The sequence below is a fragment of the Saimiri boliviensis genome, chromosome X, assembly GCF_048565385.1.
Source record: "Saimiri boliviensis isolate mSaiBol1 chromosome X, mSaiBol1.pri, whole genome shotgun sequence".
Classification (NCBI taxonomy): domain Eukaryota; kingdom Metazoa; phylum Chordata; class Mammalia; order Primates; family Cebidae; genus Saimiri; species Saimiri boliviensis.
Genome location: NC_133470.1, coordinates 84,950,612 through 84,973,555, shown reverse-complemented (window position 1 = coordinate 84,973,555; position 22,944 = coordinate 84,950,612). Strand labels below are relative to the sequence as shown.

General features: G+C 56.8%; 1 protein-coding gene across 15 annotated transcripts in view; it reads left to right on the top strand.

Annotated features, from left to right (window-relative positions):
- Nucleotides 1-21,989, top strand: part of ATP2B3 (ATPase plasma membrane Ca2+ transporting 3) — a 62,455-nt gene extending 40,466 nt beyond the window's left edge. For 3 of the 15 annotated variants that reach the window (XM_074392127.1, XM_039464164.2, XM_039464162.2), the window contains 6 exons: nucleotides 472-685; nucleotides 1,442-1,653; nucleotides 2,635-2,742; nucleotides 5,117-5,299; nucleotides 9,595-9,748; nucleotides 19,230-19,354. In XM_074392127.1, coding sequence (XP_074248228.1) covers nucleotides 472-685; nucleotides 1,442-1,653; nucleotides 2,635-2,742; nucleotides 5,117-5,299; nucleotides 9,595-9,748; nucleotides 19,230-19,255 — 897 coding nt within the window. In that variant the 3' untranslated portion in view covers nucleotides 19,256-19,354. Of the gene's footprint in view, nucleotides 1-471; nucleotides 686-1,441; nucleotides 1,654-2,634; nucleotides 2,743-5,116; nucleotides 5,300-6,011; nucleotides 6,529-9,594; nucleotides 9,954-19,229 lie in introns of those variants that run through there. The other 12 variants (XM_074392125.1, XM_039464161.2, XM_039464160.2 and 9 more) reach the window with 8 other exon arrangements.
- Nucleotides 21,990-22,944: the final 955 nt, after the last annotated feature.

Sequence of the window (22,944 nt, the reverse complement as noted above, 5' to 3'; positions counted from 1 at the left end):
CTGGAAGTTTCCTATGAATGGAATCAGACAGTACGTGGCCTTGTGTGTCTGGCTTCTGTGAGGCTGATTTTTAACCAACAACTCAGAGGAGCTGAGAAGAAAGGTCCAGCTCAGAGTTTCTGCCTCCTCCTCCTCCTGGGGTGCAGGAGACAAGGCGAGCAGCCCTCACTCTGTTGCCCCAAATGGCAGACCCCATCGTCAGGCTGTTTTGTGGTCTGGGCTTTTTCACCTCCTGCGAGGGATTTGGAGCACACCTTCTAGATCACTGCCACCAGGTGAGAGAAGGGAGGCGGGCGTGTGACAGCCCAGAGAAAACACCCCGCTAGCCTAAAGGAGATATCTGTTTTCATGGGCGTGAAATCCCAGTGATGTGGCCCCCACAAGGAGTTTTCCCCCAGGCGTGACTGGGTTTCCACCCCTGGCCTTCCCAGGCGGGCGGCCCACGGAAAGGTGAACGCCTCCTCTCCGTAGGACTCTCCTCTCAAAGCCGTGCAGATGTTGTGGGTGAACTTGATCATGGACACCTTTGCCTCTCTGGCCCTGGCAACGGAGCCTCCCACAGAGTCGCTGCTGCTGCGAAAGCCATATGGCCGCGACAAGCCCCTCATCTCCCGCACCATGATGAAGAATATCCTGGGCCACGCCGCGTATCAGCTCACCATCATCTTCACCCTGCTCTTTGTCGGTAGGCTGGCCAGGGGCACGCAGGAGGCCTTCGGGACACTGTGGCCAGCACCTCGGGCTCAGATTCTGTCTGGTGTCCCTCCACCTGTGTCCCCGGGCCCAGTACGGGGTGGGACGATGCAGTTCTTGACTGGACAACACCCAGGGGAAGGAGCAAATGGGCCAGGCCAGCAACCCTCCAGCGAGGCCTGCTGGGAGCCTGCAGCTCTTTCTCAGCCTCTCCTCCCAGGCCCCTGAGCAGCTGAGAAACAGTTTATGTCTTGACTTCCGGCTCCCAGCCTCTACCTAGCCCCAGAGTGGCCACGGTAACCCTAGGAACAGCACAGCCCACAGTTACCCCGTGACGATTGCTCCCACGGAGTGACAGAGGTGCTGTGCTGGAAGCTGTGGGACCAGGGGGACCATGAGAGAGAGAGGGAGGAGGAGGGCACCTGAGGAAAGCCAGCTTAAGAGCATCCCTTCTTAACCTCTTCCTTCGGCCCTCAGGCTCAGGGACACCACCCCTGGGTCTGTCCCTGGCCTGATAGGGTCTCAGGACTCTGGTCGGTTGAGCCTGTAGTCTGGCTGTCTTGTCTGTGGCCTTGTCTGTGAGCTGGAATTGGCCGTCCCCTGGGACAAGAGACCCCTCTCAGCAGCTGCACATTGTGGTCTTGCTCCTGAGTGATGCGTCACGCACTGAGATGGCTGTGCCTGAGTGGGGAGTGTTGCCCGGCCCCCGTGGGGGCTGCTCCCTCATGCAGGCGCCCCCACCTTCCAGGAGAGCTCTTCTTCGACATCGACAGCGGGAGGAACGCACCGCTGCACTCGCCCCCCTCAGAGCATTACACCATCATCTTCAACACCTTCGTCCTCATGCAGCTCTGCAACGAGATCAACGCCCGCAAGATCCACGGCGAGAGGAACGTCTTCGACGGGATCTTCAGCAACCCCATCTTCTGCACCATCGTCCTGGGCACCTTCGGGATCCAGGTACGGCCTCTGCACCTCCACTCCCAGAAGCAGCCCCACCCCATCTGGCTTTCCTGTGGCCCCCGGTCCTCTCTGCATGGTGGAGCGGGCCTTCTTCATCTTCCAAATCTCACTGGCCTTGCCCTGCGTTAGCCCCCTGGTTTTCAAAAGGTTTTCATGAGCCTTCATCAGAGCTAACTTTTCTCACAGGTCCTGGAAGGAGTCCTCCCTGGCCCCCTCTAGGTCCGCCATTCCCATTCCTAGTACTTAATTCCTTGGCACGAGGCTGCCATAGCTCCAGAAGGTTCTTTTGCAGATGCCCTCTGTGATCAGTGCTGACACACTAACCTCTGCTTCCCACAGGGCTGTGGACAGGCTGCTCAGCCCCCATGTCTATTTGTAGAAAAATTGAGGTATAGTAAGGCCAATAGGTCAGGAGACGGTTGCCACTGAAAGACAGTTTATGACTCACAGATCCCGCGTGGTAGAGCGCCAGGCAGGAGCCAGGGTGTGGAAGCTGTGGACAAGAGCCTGTGCCGTGGTTCCTTCGGGGACAAGTGGGTGAGGCGGGGTGGCTGGTAGGCTCAGGACTGGGTAGGCTGTGTCATTGCAGCAGTTCTAGGGCATGGGGCACTCCCGCTTGTCTGGTACCTGGCCCTGGGTACTGAAGGCAGGAAGATAGTGGCAGGGACTGCTACAGTCCAACGGGGGACAGGGTGTTTGCATCTGGAAAGCTTGCCCCTGAGAATTGGATGCCTCCCAAGGAGGCAGGAGGCCAAGGCAGGGTGACCAGCAGGTTCTAGGGTCCTCCAAAATGAGGCGTGTCCGGTGTGCCCGCAGGCCTGGTGTCACAGCACCCCTGGCCTTGTGGTCCTCTCAAGGGAGCAGCCTGTGTGCCTGGGGGAACTGACCAGGGTGGCTGGGCCTTCAAGGCACTGGAGGACAAGGGTGGCTGGGGAGCTGCGGCTGGACCTGCCTCTCTCTCTCACCTGCCCTCTGTAGATTGTTATCGTCCAGTTTGGCGGGAAGCCCTTCAGCTGCTCCCCGCTGTCCACGGAACAGTGGCTCTGGTGCCTGTTTGTTGGTGTTGGGGAGCTGGTCTGGGGACAGGTGAGTGACAGCCCTGCCCCTCATTCCAGACTGCCCTACAGACAGCTTCTGTGATGGCCCCACGGCCCTAACCCTGCTCCAGAGCCTTGGGGTCCACAGCCCAGGAAGCATACTGTGTCCTCAGGCCTCTGACACACCAGGACCCAGGGACAGGCCACAAGGGATGGTGTCAGCAAAAGAATGCAAAGGAACATGGCCGGGATGTGACGTGGCCCAGGAAAACTGCCCATAGCTCCCCTTTCCATGATAAGAGTCAAAAATTGTCCCTTCAAACTGGGTGGGTAGCTTGGGGAATTCCTACATATTTTAAATCAATCAAACAGCACCCTGGTCAATAAGCCATGGGGTGAAGACAAAGTCTGAAGGGAAAATCTCGAGAGAAATTAGGAAATCTTTTGTTCTGCTGGAAAGGACAGCGAGCCCCACATCCAGCTCTGTGAGCTGCAGCTGAAGCCGCACACCGGGAGTCTCTGGGATCCTACAGTCAGATCAGGAAGAAACAGCCTGGGTGTTTAGGATTCACTTACTCCATCTTCATCGGCTCCATAGACTGGGAGCCTTGGACAACAGACACTTAGTTTCTCAAAGTCCCGGAGGCTGGACATCTGAGACCAGGGAGCCAGAGGGCCGGTTCCTGGTGAGGGTTCCTTCCTGGCTTGCAGACAGCCGCCTCCTCAATCTGTGCTCATGTGGTGGAGAGATGGAACAGGGTCTCTGGTGCCTCCTTTCTTAGGAGCACTAATGCAGTAGGATCAGGGCCCTACCTTGGTGACCTTAATGAACCTTGATCACTTCCTTACTCCAGATCCAGCCACGCTGGGCACCATGAACTCGGGAGCACATTCCAGCTTTTGTTTCTTTTTCTTTCTTTTTTTTTTTTTTTTGAGACAGGGTCTTGTTCTGTTGCCTCAAACTCCCAGGCCCAAGTGACCCTCCTATCTCAGCCTCCCACATTCCACCACACCAGACTGATTTTTGTATTTTTTGTAGAGACGGGGTTTTGCCACGTTGCCCTTGAACTCCTGACCTCAAGTGATCTGCCTGCCTCCGCCTCCCAAAGTGTTTTTGATCTGCTGGTTCTGGCTGCTGACCACAGGGGCTGCTGCAGCTGCTATAGATGCCAGCCTTCTTGCCCACCCCAGCATTAGTGTCCTCAGGGACAGTCCTCCCAATTCCTCTGCCTCATTTAAGAATTCTCCTTTTCCTCCGCTACTGCACCTCACCTCCCAATCACACTAGAATCTGGTCTCTCCACGGAGTCCCTTCACTTCCCAAACGTGGACTTTAACCACAGCCCAAGGGGGTGCCACGCCCGCTTCTTGACCTTCAAGCTCCCAGGCCACTGGCCTACATTTCCCCCCAGGAACATGGCACCAGCCCGTAGCTCAGCCTCTCTGGGTTACCAGCTTGTCTTTTTCATTTTTAACCTTGTTCAATTACAAAGATAAAGCATCTTCAAGTGAAAAACTAACAGAAGGGAATGTCTGTGAACCAGTCCTCAAGTCCCCACCTGGTCACGTTCAAGAAGGACACTGGCTCAGACACACCAGACAGACGGGACGTCTTATTCTAGAACTCCCTTTCTACAGCTTCCCCTGCGTCCTTCTAGACTGTTCCCCCCACTTCCCAGGGGCCTGCAATATGCAAAGCTACTGGGAAGTGGCCCTCTCTTCACTCCTGCCTTTCCAGCTGCCACCCTCCTTGTCACTTCCCACCTTCCCCCGATGCACAGGTCTTACCCCAGGAGATGCCCTCTCCAGGAGAGACTAGGCCAGAGCTCCAGGTGTGTCTCCCAGCAACGGTGTGGAGCAACATGCAGGGAGTATTGTCAACCAAGGCAGCTCACCCAGCCCTGATGTCCACAGCTTTTCTTGGGGTGGTTCACAGAGCCATGCTGTGCTCACGTGGCTGGCCTCCATCTCCAGCCTTCCGGAGGCCCGGCTGTTTGTGTAGAGTACAGGGCACGGCCCCCAGCCCCCGGCCCCAGTAAGCCATGCTGCTTTCAGGCAGGATGTTCCCGGGGCTTAGCGATCTCTCCTAGGAGCCCTTGCTGCACAGTGCTCGACTCCTGGGCCCTTTGGCTGAATGGGACTCCGTGGAGGAGGAGTGGGCCCAGAGCTCCACATACTCCTGAAAATGTGCCTCAGTCCCCCCCCACCCCCGGGGAACACTACACCAGTTCCCCAGGGGCTGCGAGTTCCTGGGGGACAGAGATGGGGGCTGCTGTACCTTTACTCCCTTTGCTTAATCACAAAAAACAAATGACATCCTTTGGAGGAAGGAGGCTGGCGTCTCCCTCTGCAGAGGGGACCTTGACGCCAGGCAGATGCAGCTCAGCCTGGCTCTCACAGCCATCTCCGTGTGGCTTCCCCAGGTCATTGCCACCATCCCCACCAGCCAGCTCAAGTGCCTGAAGGAAGCTGGGCACGGGCCGGGGAAGGATGAGATGACAGACGAGGAGCTTGCCGAAGGCGAGGAAGAGATCGACCACGCCGAGCGGGAGCTCCGCAGGGGCCAGATCCTCTGGTTCCGGGGCCTGAACCGGATTCAGACTCAGGTAAGCCCCACCTCGCTCTTGCCCGGGCGCTTTCATCCCGAGATGCTAGAGGCAAGTTGGCAGCGGCAGCCGAGAGCGGCTGTCTGCACCCAACACCCACAGGGAAGCCCTTTGGTCTTGCTGCTAAGGTCACAAAAGCAGCTGCTGGTGTCCCCTTTGCCATTCCAGGATGTGCCCACTGATGGCTGTGGCACTGAGGTCGCCTTTCCCTGACACCTCCTTCAGAGCGCAGGTGTCCCCTGTAGCTAAAGGTGTGTGGGGGTGACTAATGGCTCTCTCAGAGGCACGGGACAGCGCTGTCCTCATCACTGCGGGGGCTCCCTTTACTTGGCGGGAACCGCCCCAGATCATGGGCAAGTGACATTCTCGGGAAGACAGGCCCGTTTCAAACAGCCACCAGCGAGCTCAAGGTTGACTGGATGACACCATAAATGCGATGGGGAGGCTTCATTTGGGATGTGGACTCTGGCCACCTAGTTGGTCCTTTCTGTTCATCCAAATCTCCTACCATTAGGGTCGGCCAAGACCAAGGCCGTCAGCTGGGTTCTCTCCTGAAGTCAGGTGGTCACCACTGCCGCCAGCAGCGGGCACTTGCCAGAGCTACCCCACTCCCTTGTCCCCATGTCCTCCCAGCCAACCTCCTTGCCAGAACGTTCCAGACTCGCTGTGTCTCCACACCCCTCCCTGGACCTCTCTTGTGATCCCACTGCAGCCCGGCCTCTGCCCACCACTCCCCAGAAACGGCGCGCGCCTAGGTCTGCAAGGCTCCCCTCCGGCTCCTGAGGTCGGGCTATCCCTGCATCGCTCCTGCCTGCTGTGGGCACTGCCTGGAGACTTGCTGTCCTCACCCGCCTGGCACCCCCACCTCCTGCTCAGCCCTTGCCCTACCCTGCTGTGGCCCCTGAGCGCTGAAAGTCCTGGCCGGGGAGGAAGGAAGAGCCACGCCCCTCTCCCACAGCCGCCTCTCCTTCACGGCCTGCCCTTCCCCCAGCAGCCTCCAGAGGGCCACCCAGCATGCTTCACACTCCACCTCCTCCTGCAAGGCCTGGGCCACCGTCTCTCAGGTCACAGCCGTCGCTCCCTGCCCCTTCAGCCTCTGTCCCAGACCCCCAGTCCTCCCTGGGGTCCTGCGCACTTGGCCTCGCAGCCAGGGCCCGCCTAAGCCACCAGCCCCAGGCGAAGCGGGAACACCTGGCTGGGCGTCCATCAGGAGTCTATCTAGGTAGGGCCTGAGGCCACAGCCCTTCCCAGGGTCTGTCACACATCACCAAGGGCTTGTCCCAAAGAATCATCCATGCAACTTGCCCAAGACTCCTCTCGGTGCCCTGGGTCCTGTTCCCTCCCAGGGGTATCAAGGGCCCAGCCTCAGGGCAGCCCCATCCCCCAGGCCGCAGCCTCCCTTGCTTGCCTTGCCTCCACTCAGCCCCTGCAACGCCGCCCTCTGCAGTGCAACTGGTGGAGCCTGTGTCCATTGTTCTAAGGATGAAGTCCAGGCTCCTGCCTCTCGATGTCAACCCGTCCTCCTGCACCCCTGCACCCCTGGCCGCCTGTGCACTGCATCTCCACAACTCCCACGCGCCTCCTGGGGCCCTCATGCTTACAAAGCCCGCTCTGACTCCACTCCCACCACGGGCTACCTGTGCTGCCAGCCCAGGGCACTCGAGTTGGGGCATGTCAGAGTTCCTGCCGAACTTTCCAGAGCTACAGAGTCCCCAGGCCTACCCCAGAGATCACGATCATGCAGGGCTAGGTCGGGGCACAGGAGAACTTCACATTTAAATCTGAGAACTGGGAAGTGGGGCTGGCATCCGAGGCACCTCACACAGCGCAGCCTGAGAAGGGTGTCTTAGGTTCGGACTCAGCACTGTTATCTACCCCCTGGCCTGGCCGGAACACAGACAGCCCCGGCGAGGAAGGAGAGCCGGCTTTGTAGCCAGCTGGACTGCATCTCCCTCCCAAGTGCAAGGGCTAATGCCTCAAGCCCAGTGCCCGGATAGGCCAGGGCTGCACTACAAACAGCCTTTTCTCGTTCCCCGAAATACATATTTCTGTGCTAAATTTACAACACATCAAATGTTAGAAGCAGCATCCGTCTCCCCCAATTCCCTCCTAGCAGTTCAACTGTGCCTTCTACTAGACCATGCCTATGAGCCCCCCAGCTGCCCCCAGTTGGGCTCTTATCTGTCACACCCCTGTTGTGCTACAGAGCCCAGAGCTGCCTAAGCCTGGAGTTGGGGGTGTGGACAGCAGGCTTCACTTTTGCCAATGCAGCCAAAGGCAACATTAGCTTTTCCAGCAGCTGAGACAGCAACCCTGCCCGGATCTGAAGTGTCCGGTGGCATCAGTAGTACCCTGGCCACCTATGTGTCTCGTGTCCTCTGTATGTGGGAGCCATTGGTTAGTCTTAGAGTTCCAGGCTGTTCCAATTGTCAGTGCCTAGAGAGACACGGGCTGGTGACGCCCTACTTTGCCTCTGAGGAAACGGCGACCCTGGGAGCAGGACGCACTCCTTTCCCCTTGGCTCCTGATCCCCAAGGCTTTTCGCTTCGACTTTGTCACATGCAACTCACCGTGTTTCTCAGGAATGCCAAACCAGTCAGTTCTGTTAGCCAACTGTGAAAGAGCATCTGCTCTCTTTGATTCCAAATACCTGCTGGAAAAAAAATGGAGCTAAAGGAAAAGCCCATCAGGTTGTACATATGTCTGAAGGCAAGGAAAGCATTTCCTAGGCAGCTGGCCCCAGATTTCTGCATTTTATGAACCCCAAAATCGCTCCCCAGATTTTGGAGGCTGGCACACGCTTTGACGTTGCTGAGTGAAGGCATTTTGTAAGCTGCTACCTGCTCGCACCACCGTTCCACACTAACACATCAACGCACCAGGCGGACAGGGTGCCTTCCAGAATAAAAGAGTCCTTCAAACCCACAACATGTAGCTGTTTGAAGCGCTCATGACTCGGTCTGTCTTTTTTGCACCCATTATGACCCAAAGAGAAGCTTCACCAGCGACTGGGCCTTGCTCCTGGCCCAGCTGTTGGGCTTCTGGGTATGGGGTGGTGGCAACTGCGGTATTGTCACTGATGTGGCTCTCCCACCGGGACACCATCTGTAGCCAGGCCAGGCCAGCACAAACCTGAGGCAGGAAAGGCATCTTTCCCGTCCCTCTTCACTTTTGCGGCAGTGAGAGTCCTTTCCTGAATCTAGACAGGAGACCGCCCCAAGCCACCGCGACACCGTCACATCAACCATCTTCCTTCCGTGCGCTGATCCACTCAGTATGCATTCCTCACAGTTGCAGCCAGCACCACGAGGTTCCCCTGTCACAAGCGAGGAAGTGGGATGTGCTGGCCAGAAGGGGACTGGGCAGGCTGAGAAGAAGGAGGAGTCCTTTCTGAAGCGCGTCAAGGGTTGAAGTGGAGGACATCCTCATTTTGCTCAGTTACGGGGGTAGTCTGAATATTCAAGCTGCCTTCTTGCACGAAGCCGTGGCCCACGTCAAGACACCTAGCTGAACCTGGTGGCCACCATGTAGCCACTGCAGGGCTCGGGCTGGAGCAGGTAGCTTTGGGCTCCAGATGCACACACTGTCTTTGCTGTTCACATCACCTCCAGCCAGATGGACACGAGTTCCCATGCCAGCCAAGGGCAGGTCAGGAAATCCAAAGACACTGGGTCAAGGTCCTCTTGTGGGCCTCAGTTTCCCGAGCCTCGCTTCCCCTTCAACTTGTAGAAAGCTGTCAGAGTGGGGAAAAAGCGAAGCCATGCCGGCCGGTCAGTGGGAAAATGCCCCCTCCTGCCGGGTCCATTCCGCTACTGAGGTTTGGAGGGCGCGCCCCGCCAAGTCACTGCAATGAGCCGCAGAAGCTAGCAGAGACGGGCAGGCAGACAGAGCGTGAGGCACAAACCCTCAGGGTTTAGAGGAAGCAGGGCCGGTTCTGGTAGGAGCGTGTCCTGTCCCTCAGGTGTGTTGGGGCGGAAAAAAAAAAAACCGTTGAGAACTACGAAGTGCTTCCTGACGAGTGGCTTGCAAGGGGCATTTCTGAGATGTTTGCTGTCTGCCCCCAACTCGTGACCCCTTCCCTTCCCGATCTCATGACCACTAACCATCTGCTCAGCAATCCCTCTCTCGGTGGGTGGCACAGAGGCCAGCCTCGGTCGGGGCCCTGTCCAAACATCGCCAGCTCCCAGTGAGCGGGGTGACCCAGTGACGCTTTGCTGTCGCCCTATGTGTCCTCCCCCCCGCAGTAGCCTGGACAACAGTGCAAGCCACACTTTATCTCATTTTCTCTCCCACAGATGGAGGTAGTGAGTACCTTCAAGAGAAGCGCTTCATTGCAGGGTGCTGTGCGCCGGCGGTCCTCGGTCCTCAGCCAGCTCCATGACGTAACCAATCTTTCTAGCCCTACTCACGTAATTCTCTCTGCTGCCAATCCCACCAGTGCTGCTGGGAGTGAGTCTTGACTTCCCTTTTCTCCCATAAATGGCATCTCTGGGGAAGAATAAGCCTCCCCAGCTCGGCCTCTCTCTTTTCCAGTCTTGCCTCCCGCTCACCGTGGCTTTTCTGTTCTTTCTTTACCGCCCTGTCCAGTCCTTCCCGCCCAGACGGTGTCTCTCAAAAGCCATATTCTTTTATGAAATGTATCCAACGCACGGCACTCCGGACCTCCTGTTCTTTGCTTTCTTTGGTGTTTGGTTTGTGTTCAGTGCTCCTTGTGCCATTGGTTTTCCTTTCTTGAACCTGTCTGCCTTTGCCGACGGTTCTTCATGAACTTGGGCCGTTTCTGGAGGTGTCTGGGGTCAGGCCGGGGCCTTGCTTGGTGTTCAGTGGTGCAGCGTCAGGGCAGCGCGTGGGCTCAGGGCCGCTTTCCCAGGGCTGCAGGGGTGGTAGGTGCCTTTCCCGCACTGTTTGCCGTGGAAGGATCCAGGCCACCTATCCAGGAACTGGGGCGGCCGCTTCCAGCATCTTCCTTGAGTTGGTTTCCTAAGGATCCCGCTGTCGCCTGTCCCCAGGTGGGCTCAGTGGTAGCCAATGACCCCTGCAGAGTCATTGCGCCGGCAGCGTGCCCAGGAGCCTCGGGGTCAGGCTTTAGCCCAATCCTTAACCCACACACTCTCCTCTCTTTCCTCTGAGAAACCGAGAGAAACCACTTCCCTTTGAGAGGGTGCCATGAAAAGTTCCCACCACGTTGGTCACATTTTAAAGAGAACCCAGGGGCTATCCTAAGGCGGTAGAAAGTTCCATAATTGCTCACATATTTTTACAAAGACAAAGGAAAGGCCACTCTACCGCTGACCATACCCCCCTGGTGAGAGAGAACGCAGGGAACCCAGTGGGCCCAGCCACGCGGCCTGCTCCTTCCAACAAACCCAAGAGACTTTACACACCAAGCAGTAAATGTTCGCGCGTGGGCCCAGAGCCTTGCCAGGATGGTTCTACGGTACCTCTTTCCTTTCCTTCTAGCGAGCCCCCGAAGCGCTCCCCTCTGCCAACATGAACACGCCACCCCCTGCAGACCTTAACCACGCCTTCTTCCATCACAGACTCTTCCAGCTTGATTTCTTTTCTTTTCCTCTTCTTCTTTTCTTTTTTTTATTTTTTACTTTTTTTTTAGGAACTGGTGAGAGGTCCCTGGTGTGGGTCACCCCTCCTCTCGCATAAGCTGTCGTTTTGGGCCACTTTGCTCTTAAAGGAAGGGAGGAGGGCTGTCCTGTCCCCCTTGGGAACAGAGCACATGCGCTCAGACACACACACACACACACACACACACACACACACACACACTCCTCCAAGCCACAGGCCACTCACACCTCCAGCTTGCTCCACACTCATCACGGGGCCACCTACCCGGGTCACAAATATTGGCCGACACCATGGTGGTTGGGCTGAAGCAGCCAGCATCCCCAGTGCCCCAGACGTGGGCCCACGGGGGCCTCACCGCCACTCCACCTAAGAGGCCAACAGGAGGGTCCGCCAAGTGAGTTAATGACGGAAATGGTTCGTAGCCTCCCAGCACCTTCCTTCCTGGGAGCTGAGGGGCAGCTTGGGGCATGGCTGTGCCCCTGCCTCCCTCCCCCTTGACTTCCTCCATATGTTGCTTTGCCATCTTTCTCTGTGCTTCCTGTCTGTCTGTCCATCTGCCCATTTGTTGAGTTAAGGGGAAGGCAGCCACCATGGCCCCACTGTACGCGTTCCTCCAGCCTTCACAGCTCTGGCCTCATCCCACCCCAGGGCCAGCTCCTCGCCCTTCTCCAGGTCCAGCCCAGCCCTGCAGCGGGGCCTGCTGTCTCTTCTCCCTCTGGATTCCCCCCACTTCCTCCCCGGGGCGGCCTCTCTCTCCTCTCTTCCTTGGCTCCTAGCACGTCCTTCCTGCCTTCGTCCCGTGGCCATCTGTTCCCCTTCTCCCCACCTCTGGAGCCTGGCAGTGCCGGGTAAGTACAGTGGGAGAGAAGCCACCCCTCCTGATGCTCAGAAGCTATTCCATGGGGGCCCTAAGTGGCAGATAGCCAGAGGAGGGCAGCTGTCCCTTGCACGCTGTGTGCTTCAGCAGAAGGCGGGTGCTGCTGTAAAGTCACAGGAGTCCTGATGTCCTGCCCGACAAAGGCCGACCTAAAACGCCCATCCCAGCTGAACATCAGTACCCCACAAAGGACTCTGCCGTGGAGGAAGATGCTGGCTAGGGACCTGGCAACACCAAGGACGTGCCTGCTTCTGGAAGCCACCCGCCAAAACCACCACCCGCCAAAACCACCACCCGCCAAAACCACCTCCCGCCAAAACCACCTCCTGCCAAAACCGCCTCCCGCCATCATCACGGTGCAGCGGATTGGTTTAGAACTCAGAACCCAACCCCCACTCCATGCCTCAAGGACCCCAAGACATCACCAAGCCCGGCACCCTCATCCTAGAGATCAGGGGAAGGAGGGGCAGCCAGGCCCAGCAGAGTGGGGACTAGCACCAGCGCCCACCCTGTCCTTGGAACTTTCTGGTGGATGGGAGATGCCCCGAAGGCCGTGACAGAGCTCCCCTAGACAAGAGGGCTGCCCCAACTAGGCCTGCAGGGTCTTCGAGTCTCGTGGTTTCCCATCCTCTTTGCCGGCTCCAAGCCAGGCTACCTTTCAGCCCACCGGGAGTCTGGGGCCTTTCTGGGCACTGGTGCTGCCTCCATCCACAGCCTTTCCCACTAAGGGCCTCAGGCCCTCCAGGGAGAAGGGCCAGGGGTTGGTACCATGACATCCCCTCACCCTGTGCCCCTGGGGCCAATGTAGGAAGTAGCAAGAGGGTGACTAGGAGTCCAGAGATGCAGGATCGCTGGGGCTCAGGGCTCACACATTCCAGCCCTCCCCACCCTGTCTAGCCTCCCACGCTTTTGCTGCTTCCAGACTCAGGAGTCCCAACACAGGCCCGCCCCTCCTCTGCCTGCATTGTCAGACTGCGCCAGCCATGACCTCACTCCCGGCTTCCGGACAGCCTCCAGTGCCCCTCGCCTGCCCAGCCTGCCCACCCGCACCATGCCCCAACCACACACACACCAAGGCCGCAGCATCCCTCTCCCGATGGGGTGTCCATATTCGAGAGAGCTGGCCAGAGAGGGGGGTTCAGCTGCTGGGGTCTACTAAGGGCAGCAGGCTCAGGGGGCTGCGTGTCAGCCCCCAGGAGGGACGGGAGGGTGCGGGTCATTTGGAAAGCCCTACCAAAGCCACTCGAGAGGTCTTTCTTTTACGTCTGTTTTCCACTGGGACGTACAGACAAACCCCAGCCACGCATTCTTCCTGCAGCGCCCACACCGGGCCTGTGTGAGATGCTCGCTGCTGGAGTGGAAACAGTAGCAGCTCTCCCCAAGAGCCTGCCCTGCCCCAGGTTTTCCTGGAACCCTGGGCTCTACCACAGGGGAATGCCCTTCCAGGCAATTCCTAAAGTAGACACCAGAACACAGCCTAGGGCAGATCCCAGAACTCCTGGTCCCAGGCCCTCCCCATCAGGAGGTCCCGCAGCTGGACTCGCCTTCCTCCTGGGTCCTCTTCAGTCTGACCACCCGACAGGCCTGGGATTCATCGCGCCCAGGTCAGTTCAGCTGCTCAGTGCTGATGTCAGGAGCACAGATCGAGGCTCACACAGTCCAGGGCATGAGTGTGTACACAGGGCGGGAGGTAATTTTCCTGAAACTTGCCAGCACTCGCAGACCCATGTCTGTCGTTTCCATTCTTTGCTTCAATTCTTTGGGGAAAGAGCCAGCTGTGGAGTTTGCATTTCCATTTTTCCTAATTCAAGCATGTGACATCCCCCTGAGGGAGACAGGGGCCTTCCCCTTGCTCTTCCTCCACGTAGAAAAGCGAGACCGAAGCCATCTTCTCGCCAGTGTTCAGGCTATCTGAGCTTGGATTCTCATTGCCCGAGTTGATTGATGGTTCGTATCACTACAAACTCTTGAGGACACTTTTGTGTCACTTTCAAGTTGCGATTCACCTTCACGCCTACAGGGGTTGTTTTGGGCCTGAAACCCTAAAGTTCCTGGCGAGCAGCTCCCCATGGGTCTCCCTGGCTGCTGTGCTCAGAATCTGCTCTAAATTCAAAGCTCAGATGCCTGGGGAGCTGACAGGTCCCTGCCTCTGAAGGAAGGCTCTGGACCAGTGTCTGTTGCCAAGCAGTGGACAGGCAGGGAAGAAACTGACCAGAAGTATCTGAGCTCTGTGAGCCGTAGCGATTGAGACTGAGCAGAGTGTGGAGCCCCTGGGCCCGCGGGTGCCCAGCACAGCAGCAGCAGGATGGGGTTTGTTTCCGCTTGAGGAATTAGAAGGAAGTGAGAAGGCGCCAGGCACAGCTTCTGTGGTTTCTTTTGTCGCTGTGGTTCGGGAGTCTTTGCTTGACTGTTCTCTCTTCCTTTCCTTTTTTCCACTCTTCTTGGAAGGGCAGGCGTCCCCAGGCCTTTGCTTGTCACCCTGCTTCCCCGGCCCTTCTCCACCCTCACCCTCCTCCCTGGCCCTGCACTGCCAACTCCATCACTTGAAGGCTAAGCAGGGGCACGTCTCCCCATGCACATGGCAGGCACCTCCACTCCAACCGGCTAGCAGCGGCATCGCACATGGCATTCCATACCCACAACCCTTCTGCTTTGGCTCAGCGTGGCCAGGGATGGCCCTTGTCAGTCTGCATCGTCCCTCGCCCTGTGTAAGGCTCAGAACTGCTCATCCACGCAGATCGGGAGCCTGGGTCAAGCCAACAGCACCCGGCGTGTGTCCTCTGGGCAGCTGGTAACAAACTGGGACAGCCTCTCTAAGGATGGGTACTTGAGCTAAGTTCAGAGGAAGGAAGCCCAGCCAGGCAGCAGAAAGGGCAGGGGCCATGGCTCTGGGGAGCCCCTGCTTGGTGCATTAAGGAATAGCACCAGCCAGCTGGGCATCACGGAGTGGGTGGAAAGCCATGGGGAGGGCCGAGGCCAGCACAGAAGACTGGTGCCAGGCCATGTGGGCCCCAGACATTCAGCCCCGTCTATTGAGACCCTGCTGGGTGCAGCAACTCAGACAGACAGACCCCTGCCCCAGGGGGATTCTCTTCCGGTGAAAGGAAGGAGAAGTAGGCACCGGGCTGCGGGGGAGCCTTCCTGGTGTGGGGTGCAGACGGAGCAAAGGCCCCGAGGTGGGATGTGCTGGACGCTGAGGGGTGAAAGAGGGCAGAGCCAGAGAGGCTGGGGCAGGCCCCGAGGGCTTCCCGTGGGGGAGACCAAACACGCTCTGGCTTTTGTACCGCCATGCTAAGGGCAGGGAAGGGTGGGCACGAAGTGCAGGTTCTGGATGGCGTTTGAAGGGATCTGCGCGGCTGGGGCCAGGGGGTCGGGCCTGCTCAGTTTGAGACTCGGCTTCTACGCCCAAGTCTGGAGCTGGAGCCAAGAGGCTGTCAGTCATCAGGTGGAGTGGAAGGCTGAGGGCCAGAAGAAACTACATAGACCCAGAGGAGGGGTCCTCGGGTGTCAGGGGATGGGAGAGGAGAAAGGCTGGAGGATTGTGGGGACCACAGAAGCGTGGCAGAGGGAGACCACAGGAGGGCCTCACCCAGAGTAGGTAGGGAGTCCCCCAGCCCAAGCTGACCCTCCTCAGCCTTCGTGGGTGCCTCGGCCATACCCCTAGGGCCATCTTTCCTGAGAGTGCTTTCATTTCTTTTCTTTTTAAATTGTCCTGCAGTAAAACAGGCTTTGCCGGTTCCAGTTCAATGAACTTCCCCACAGTCAGGACGTGTGGGCCAGTTCTGCTGCCTACTGGAAGGGTTGGAGCCAGATGGGGGAGCAGCAGAGAGAGCTCGGCAGCCAGAGAGAGCTCAGAAACTCCACCCGGAGAAGGACAGGCAGGACGGAGGGCTCTGCTGGTGGGGTACCCCAGGCAGCAGCAGTGGAGGTGGGGAGAGTTGGATGTGGAAGATGCTTCTGAGTTAGGGTCAGTCCCACAGGACGCACGGATGTCTGGCAATTGGGTCAGGGGGTCACTGGGATGGGAAGGCTGCTGGTGGACAGAGTTCAGCCAGGGCACTGATAAGAGTCCCCCTCGGGCCTCCCACAATTTGAGAGGTCCCTTAGGTATCCGAAGGGAGACACCTGGGAGGCAGTCAGGGTGGGAGTCTGGCAGTCTGGGAAAAGGTGGCGGTAATACAGCTGGCAGCTGCAGTATTTACAGCGGCCTGATGGCCTGCAGACAGCTTTGACAGCCTTGGAGGCCATGAGATTCCTTTGGGAGCAGTAGCGGTGGTGGGGCGGGGGGACGGGCATCCTGGGCTGGGAGCAGAGCAGGAGGTGATTCAGGAGCCTAAAAAGATGGCAGGGGAGCCCAGGCTGGGGGAAGGAGGCCCAGGGCCATGGGGCATCCTTGAGCACCAGGTAGGAGGAGTCCAGCCCTCTGGATGGACCTCTCTTAGAAACGTTTGCTGCTTTCTATTGAAATTCACTGCATCCTTCAGTGTTGGATGGGCTGAAAACAGTCCGTAAGACTAATGCTGAAACATTGTTTAATAGCTCAGGATTAGAATCCAGGGAACACAGAGCCTGGAGAAAGCTGCTCACTGTCAGCTGTAACAGACTCACCTAGACGCCAGCCAAGCTGAGCATCCCCAACAGCAGAATGTTGAGGGCAGCCCTACCGTCCTGCAGCGGCTCACTCTGTCACTTGCACATTCCCCAAGTGTCTGCTGAGCAGCTGCTCCGGGCCAGGCTCTGGTGTTAAGCAGCAAACAAGGCAGATGCCATCCAGGAAGGGCACGCTGGAGCAGCAGAAGCCAGGCCTGGAAGGAAGGGTTGGCTCCGTGGCCTGGCTGCCCTTTGCGGAGTTGAGCCTGGTGCAGTGAGGCCCCTCAGCGAGGAAAAGGGTGTGGTCAAGGTCACCTGGTGCCAGCAACCTCACCCTACACAGCCCTGGGGTCGAGGCCTGCAGCTTTCTGTCCTTTCTGTGACTTGATGGGCATGAGCACCAGCTGGAGTAGGCGATGCCCCAGATGCTTCCACACTACCGTCCTGTACCAGAAAAGGCCTAAAGAATGAGGCGAAAACTGAATTATGTTTCTTTTCATTAAAAATGTAAATGATTCTCAATTTCTGTGTTACCTCTAATTCAGACAGCAGTCCAGGGATAAAGGCCTGAGTGAAAAGAGCTGACCATCTGCCATCTGGCAGAGGTGGCTTTCCCAAATCCAGAGAAAGTCCTAACTAGATTTCAGAGAAGGTGCTAGAAAATTCCAATTTTGTGGAGCTTTTTGCTCACTTTTTTTTATTTTAAATAGCAACCGGGTGGGGTATCTCACTCTGTTGCCCAGGCTGGTCTCGAACTTCTGGTCTCAAGCGTTCGGCCCACCTCAGCCTCCAGAAGTGCTGGATTACAGGCTGGAGAGCCACGGCACCCGGTCCTGGCTGACTTTTTGCACTGGAAAGGGGATGAGGTTGGCATTGTTTCAGTTGATTCAGGAGCGCTGTGCTTGGCCTAGCTGAGTGGTTAGCCGCAGGGTCCAGCCCCCGGACGGCTCAAAGGAAGTCACCAAAGAGAGTGATTCATTGTCTAAACTAAGGAGTGGCTAACTTTTCCTGTACAAGGCCAGAGAGGAAATATTTTTAGCTTTCCAGGCCTGGTCTCTGCTGCCGTGACACAACTTTGCTGTTACAGCATGAAACTTGAACCAGTCAAACTTTATTAACCAAAACTGGCACAGAGCTGGGGTTAGCCCAGGAGCAAGCCCTGACAGCTCATCTAAATCCAGAAAACCAAATCCTAGCTAGAACCTTGGCCCCGGAAATGCTTCAGAACTCCTGCGTCCACCCGCTCACATAGGGAGGGACAGGCAGGTGCTGGATGAACCCCAGGGTCCGCCTGGCAGCTTGGCGCTCCATCTGCTGTCCTCTACAGGGATGGCAGTACAAGGTGGGCCAGCTACCATTGGTGGCTGGGCCGATGCTGGCCTGTGTAAGGCCAGGTGGAGGCCTCCCCATCAACTCTTGGGTTCTAAAAGCGGGAGGGAGTCCAGGCTGAGAGGCCAGGGAGCAAAGAGAGGCAGCATGGACTTGCGTGCATGAGGCAGGGTGGAGAAGCCAGAGGAAGGAAGGGCTCATTCTTGGCTCAGTGCCCTGCCGGCCAGTCAGGGGGCTTCAGAGGTGCCGTGAACTCAGCTGAGGGTAGAGGGCCACTGTGGTCGGGGAGTCTGGGCACGGCAGGAGCTCTTTCCTGCAGGGAGTTCCACTGATCTGAGCTCTGCAAACTGCCGTGGAAAGGGATGGCCAGGGAACAACACAGAGCAAAGCCCAGGGTGTGTGTGGCGGGTGGGGGGCGGGGGGAGCGGCAGAGATGCAAGTTTCAGACTGTCTGACTGGGAGATGGAGGAGGACGAGGGAAAGGAGAGGACGGGGTAGAGAGGCCAGAGGAGCAGGAGCATCAGATTCAAACAGACTCAACCAGACTCGGGGGCTGTGAGGAGGCCACAGAGGCATCTGAGCAGAGACAGGCTTCAGTGGGTGCAAATCCAAAGTGTGGCCATTCTTGATCTCAGAGTTCTGAGTACTGTGGCCAGGGCGGAGAAGTATGGACAGAGAGGAGGAGGGACAGGGACAGGGCCAGGTCAGAGCTCTGGGGCACCCAGGGACATAAGAGAGCAGTGGAGGAGATGGAGCTGGAGCGGCTGGTGAGGCGGAAGAGGGCCCGGCAGGGGCAACGTCAGGAAGCCATGAGAAGTTTCCAGAAAGAGGGATGATCAGCTGTGTTGAGCGACCTGAGGGATAGAATAAGACAAAGATAGAGAAGTGGCCAGTGGAGTCAGCCACAGGGAGACTCTGGGCATGGCAGGTCCCAGCTCCGGCCATGGGAGCTGGGGATGGAGGCCGGGTCCCTGAAGGAAGACCCATTAGAGAAAGCCGGGCGGTGCCCATAAGCTGGGGCCTTGCTCATACCAGAAGCTACTTCGGACTTTCTGGTAAAATCGAGCAGAGAGCCCCTCACCAGCGTTCTCTTCTGTTCAAATCATCTTTCTTTTCGACCAAATTGGAATTCAGATTGGGCAGAGACCCCAGAAGCCACCAAAGCCAGTTGTCCCCCCAGGACAGGGAATTGGGAGGTTGCAGCCCAGAGCCTAGTGCAGCACTCTTGAGTTCCAGAATGTCTGCCCAGCTCAGCCCAGAGAAAGCCACTGCCACCTTTTCCTGCATGTGAATCAGTTGACCAGACCAAGGCCCACACCTGAAAACCCTTTCCAAAGCCAGGCAGAGCAGCCTCCAAGCAACGGGTGGACATTTCTCATGCCATGACCCCCAGCCATTGATGTGGGTGGAACTTGCCAGCACCAGCCAGCCACTGACTATCTCTTTCCTTCCTTCCTTCCCTCCTTCCTTCCTTCCTTCATTCCACCTTTCCCTTCCTTTCCCTTCCTTTCTTCCCTCTCTGCTCACACTCTGTCCCTCCGCCTCCCACTCCAGATCCGGGTAGTGAAAGCGTTCCGTAGCTCACTCTATGAAGGCCTGGAGAAACCAGAATCCAAGACCTCCATTCACAACTTCATGGCCACGCCTGAGTTTCTGATTAACGACTATACCCACAACATCCCGCTCATCGATGACACGGACGTGGACGAGAACGAGGAGCGCCTCCGGGCCCCCCCGCCCCCGTCCCCCAACCAGAACAACAACGCCATAGACAGCGGCATCTACCTGACCACGCATGTCACCAAGTCAGCTACCTCTTCAGTGTCTCCCTCCAGTCCCGGGAGCTCGCTCCACAGCGTGGAGACGGCCCTCTAATGAGAACTTGTCTCAGCACATGCACACATGCACACTCGGACTCACACGCAGTCACACGCACACACGCACGCACACACAGATAGCGACCCGCACACCTGCAAAACGGGGGAACAGCTAAGGTGGCTGAAGAGCCTGCTGGCAGGGCATTTGCGAGAAGCCAAATCCATTCAACAAGGGTGCAGCCTGCCACAGCCTCCTCACCAGGACGGGGGAAGTGGAGGCCAGGGTGGAGGAAAAAGAGGAAGGGGAAGACAAGAAGGGGGAGGAGAAGGTTCTTCATCCAAAGGAGGAAGGAGAAGTAGGAAGCGAAGAGCTGAGTTCCCCACCTTTTTTCTATTGATGCTTCTTTTTTAACGAACTCAGTTCCACTGCGTGTATGCGGTGGGCAGGGGCTGGTTTGGGTTTATTGGGAGCTTTTGTTGCACCCATTCGGGAGAAATCAGATCAACATATTCGTGCAAAAAAAAAAGTTGAGTGCTCTGCAGGGCTGTGAAGGGTGCCACCCGAGGGCGCCGCCTGCAAGCATCCCTGCAGCCACAAAGCAACCCGTCCCTGGCAAAAACTAGGCACACCTGCAGTGTGCATGTGTGTGTGTGTGTGTGCGCACATATATGTATGTGTGTGGATCTGTACACAGGCACATATATATGACCAGATGCATATTTCCATAAGGAACTATTTATTGGCATGATATTTATATTCCTCTTATCAGGCATTTTCATTTGGAAATTTTATTATTGAATGTAGTAAGGTTTTTTTTTTTTTCCAGAGAACTAGACTGCAAGAATATCTGGTCAATCCATTTTCATTCTTCATGACCCACTCCCACCCTTCGCTCCTGCCCTCTGCCCGGCCCTACTGAGATTCCCAAGGAGAAGGCGGAGAGGGGACGCTCCAGGTCTGGAGCACTGAGACCCCTGCCAGAGAGAAGAAAACCCTTTCAATGGAAGTTCTTACCTAAAAGGAGCCCTTCAGTTAGTGAAAGGGGAGTTTTGTTTTCAGCTTTCTTTGGTTTCTCCAATTCCACCTCCTTCATCCTGGTCACTCCCCCAACTTCAAGAGCACGAAGCACTCTTGGAGGTGCGGGTCCTGCCCAGAGTCCAGGGAGCGCCCCAGCTGAGCACAGGTCCGAGGGGCCAGGTGCAGGGCCAGGAGTTCAAAAGAAGCCAGTGGAGGGAGACGGGCCCTCAGAAGCCCGGAGGAGCTGACCCTGTCCACTTGGCACCCAGATGGACTCCCACTGTTTGCTCTGGCAAATGCTGAGGAGTGCTCACTAGACCACCTCAGTGTCTGCTGTTACACCAGAGGCGCCGCCACCAAAGCACTCTTTCCACCCTGCTCCTCGCATCCAGAGGCCAAGCTTCAGCCCTGAAGGCATGGATTTGTAGCTGAGCACCAGGTCCTGACGGGAGCCTATCCTTGCAGTGTGGGCACCTGACGGGCCAAGCCTCAGTTTCCCCCAAATGAGCAATCACTTGGGAGGGAAGTACAGAGAAGGCAGAGGGAGTAAAGGAGGGCACCGTCCTGAGGAAGCCACACCCACAGTGACGCCATGGAGGACCCTTGCCCTCGGGACTTGCAGCTGTCACGTTTTGCAGGGAGGTGGTTGGGCCTGGGGCTCAGCCGCTGGGAGACAGCTGGAAGCTGAGGGACAGAGGTTGGAATGGAAGCCACCGACATGGACTGGCACCTTCGGGAGGCTTGTCTCACCTCCACCGTTCCCACTATTACCATTAATGCCATGTCACCCCTGAGCAGGAGGAGTCAAATCTCGGGCGAAAGAATTTCAGTTAGAAAGGAAAATCCCACCTGAAAATGCCAGCTGCAGATAACTCAAAGCCATCCTTCTTTCCTAAAGGGCACACTGAGAATGTTACCCATTTTTAAACTGCTCCTTGATGTCCTTGTTGAAACGATAGTAAGAAAAAGGATCTTTGTGTTCTTCAACGAGAAATAAAATTCGAGACGTTGAAATTGCAGAAGATGAAGCGCGTGCTGCTGCACTCACGGGCTTCTTCTCATTCTCTGCCGTAGACACACCGATAGGACCAATGGCCAATAGCTATTAAAAGCAAACCCTCACTGCTGCTGTAGAAAGTTGCCTATGTAAATTTCGACTGTTCAGTCCCTAGGTCACCTTTGTGCTAGGATGTGGGGTTCAGAAATGAGGCATCATCTTCAGACCGGGGGCCCTGTCTCACTGGGAAGCCCCTCCTTACAAAGCATTCTGTTACCTGGAATGGCTTGGTCAACTGTGTTGAGTTCATAAATATGTTTTACATTTTTATCTGCCTGTTATAAAGATGGAAAAAAAATCTTTAATGAGAAAGATCACAGATGCATAATACTTTAAACTCCGTAGTTGAATTTCCTAAGTTAAAGAATAGACCAAAATTTCTGTGTGTATAAAAAAAAAAAATGAAAGTCTCCCATATCCTGGTCTGGATAACACGTGTGATTTATTATTTGGGGAATTCCTGTGCGGAACAAAACAAAGGCGCCTTCGAGCCGTTTTAACAGAGCTGGAGAAGCCACAGGCAAGAGGGGGTTTCCCCTGGGTGTGCAGCAGCCCGGCTGGATGCTAGGGTGCTAGGCCCCCGGGCGGAGGCGCTCCAGCTGCTGCAGGAGTCAGGGCTGTCTGGACTCGACAGCTCGGGCCAGTAATCCCAGCACTTTCGGAAGCTGAGGCGGAAGGATCCCTTGGGCGCAGGAGTTTGAGGCTCCCTGACACACATTGCACACTCCTCACTTCTTTTATTGTGGCAAAATACACATCTCGTAAAACACACCGCGCTCCCCATGTTTAAGTGTGCGTCCCGGGCATAAGCACACTCCTGTGCCGTGCAGCCATCTCTGCCATCCAGCCGCAGAACCTGTTCATCTTCCCCCAACTGAAGCTCTGGCCCCGTTCAGCCCAACTCCCCACGCCTCAGCCCCGGGCACCCACCCTTCCTTCTCCTGTCTGTCTCTATGGATCTGACCACTCCAGGCCCCTCATAGAATTGGAATCCTATAGTATTTGCCCTTCAGTGGCTAGCATGGAGTCCGCAGGGGTCATCTACGGTGGAGTGTGTGCCAGAATTTCCTTTTGAAGGTGAATCCTACTCCATTGTCTGGATATACCACATTTTGCTTATGCAATCAGCTATCACTGGACATTTAGGTTGCTTCCACGTTTCAGCTATTGTGGATCCTGCTTCGGTGAACATGGGTATGCAAACCACCCTTCCAACCTTGCCTTCCATTCCTTTGGGCCTATACCCAGCAGTGGAATTGCTGGATCCCATGGGAACTCTAGCGTGGCAGCTGCACCATTTTCCCTTCCAAAGCCACAGGAAGAAATCCTGCCATTTCACTCATTCCCATAATCCACGTGTAGGGTCCCACCCTACAG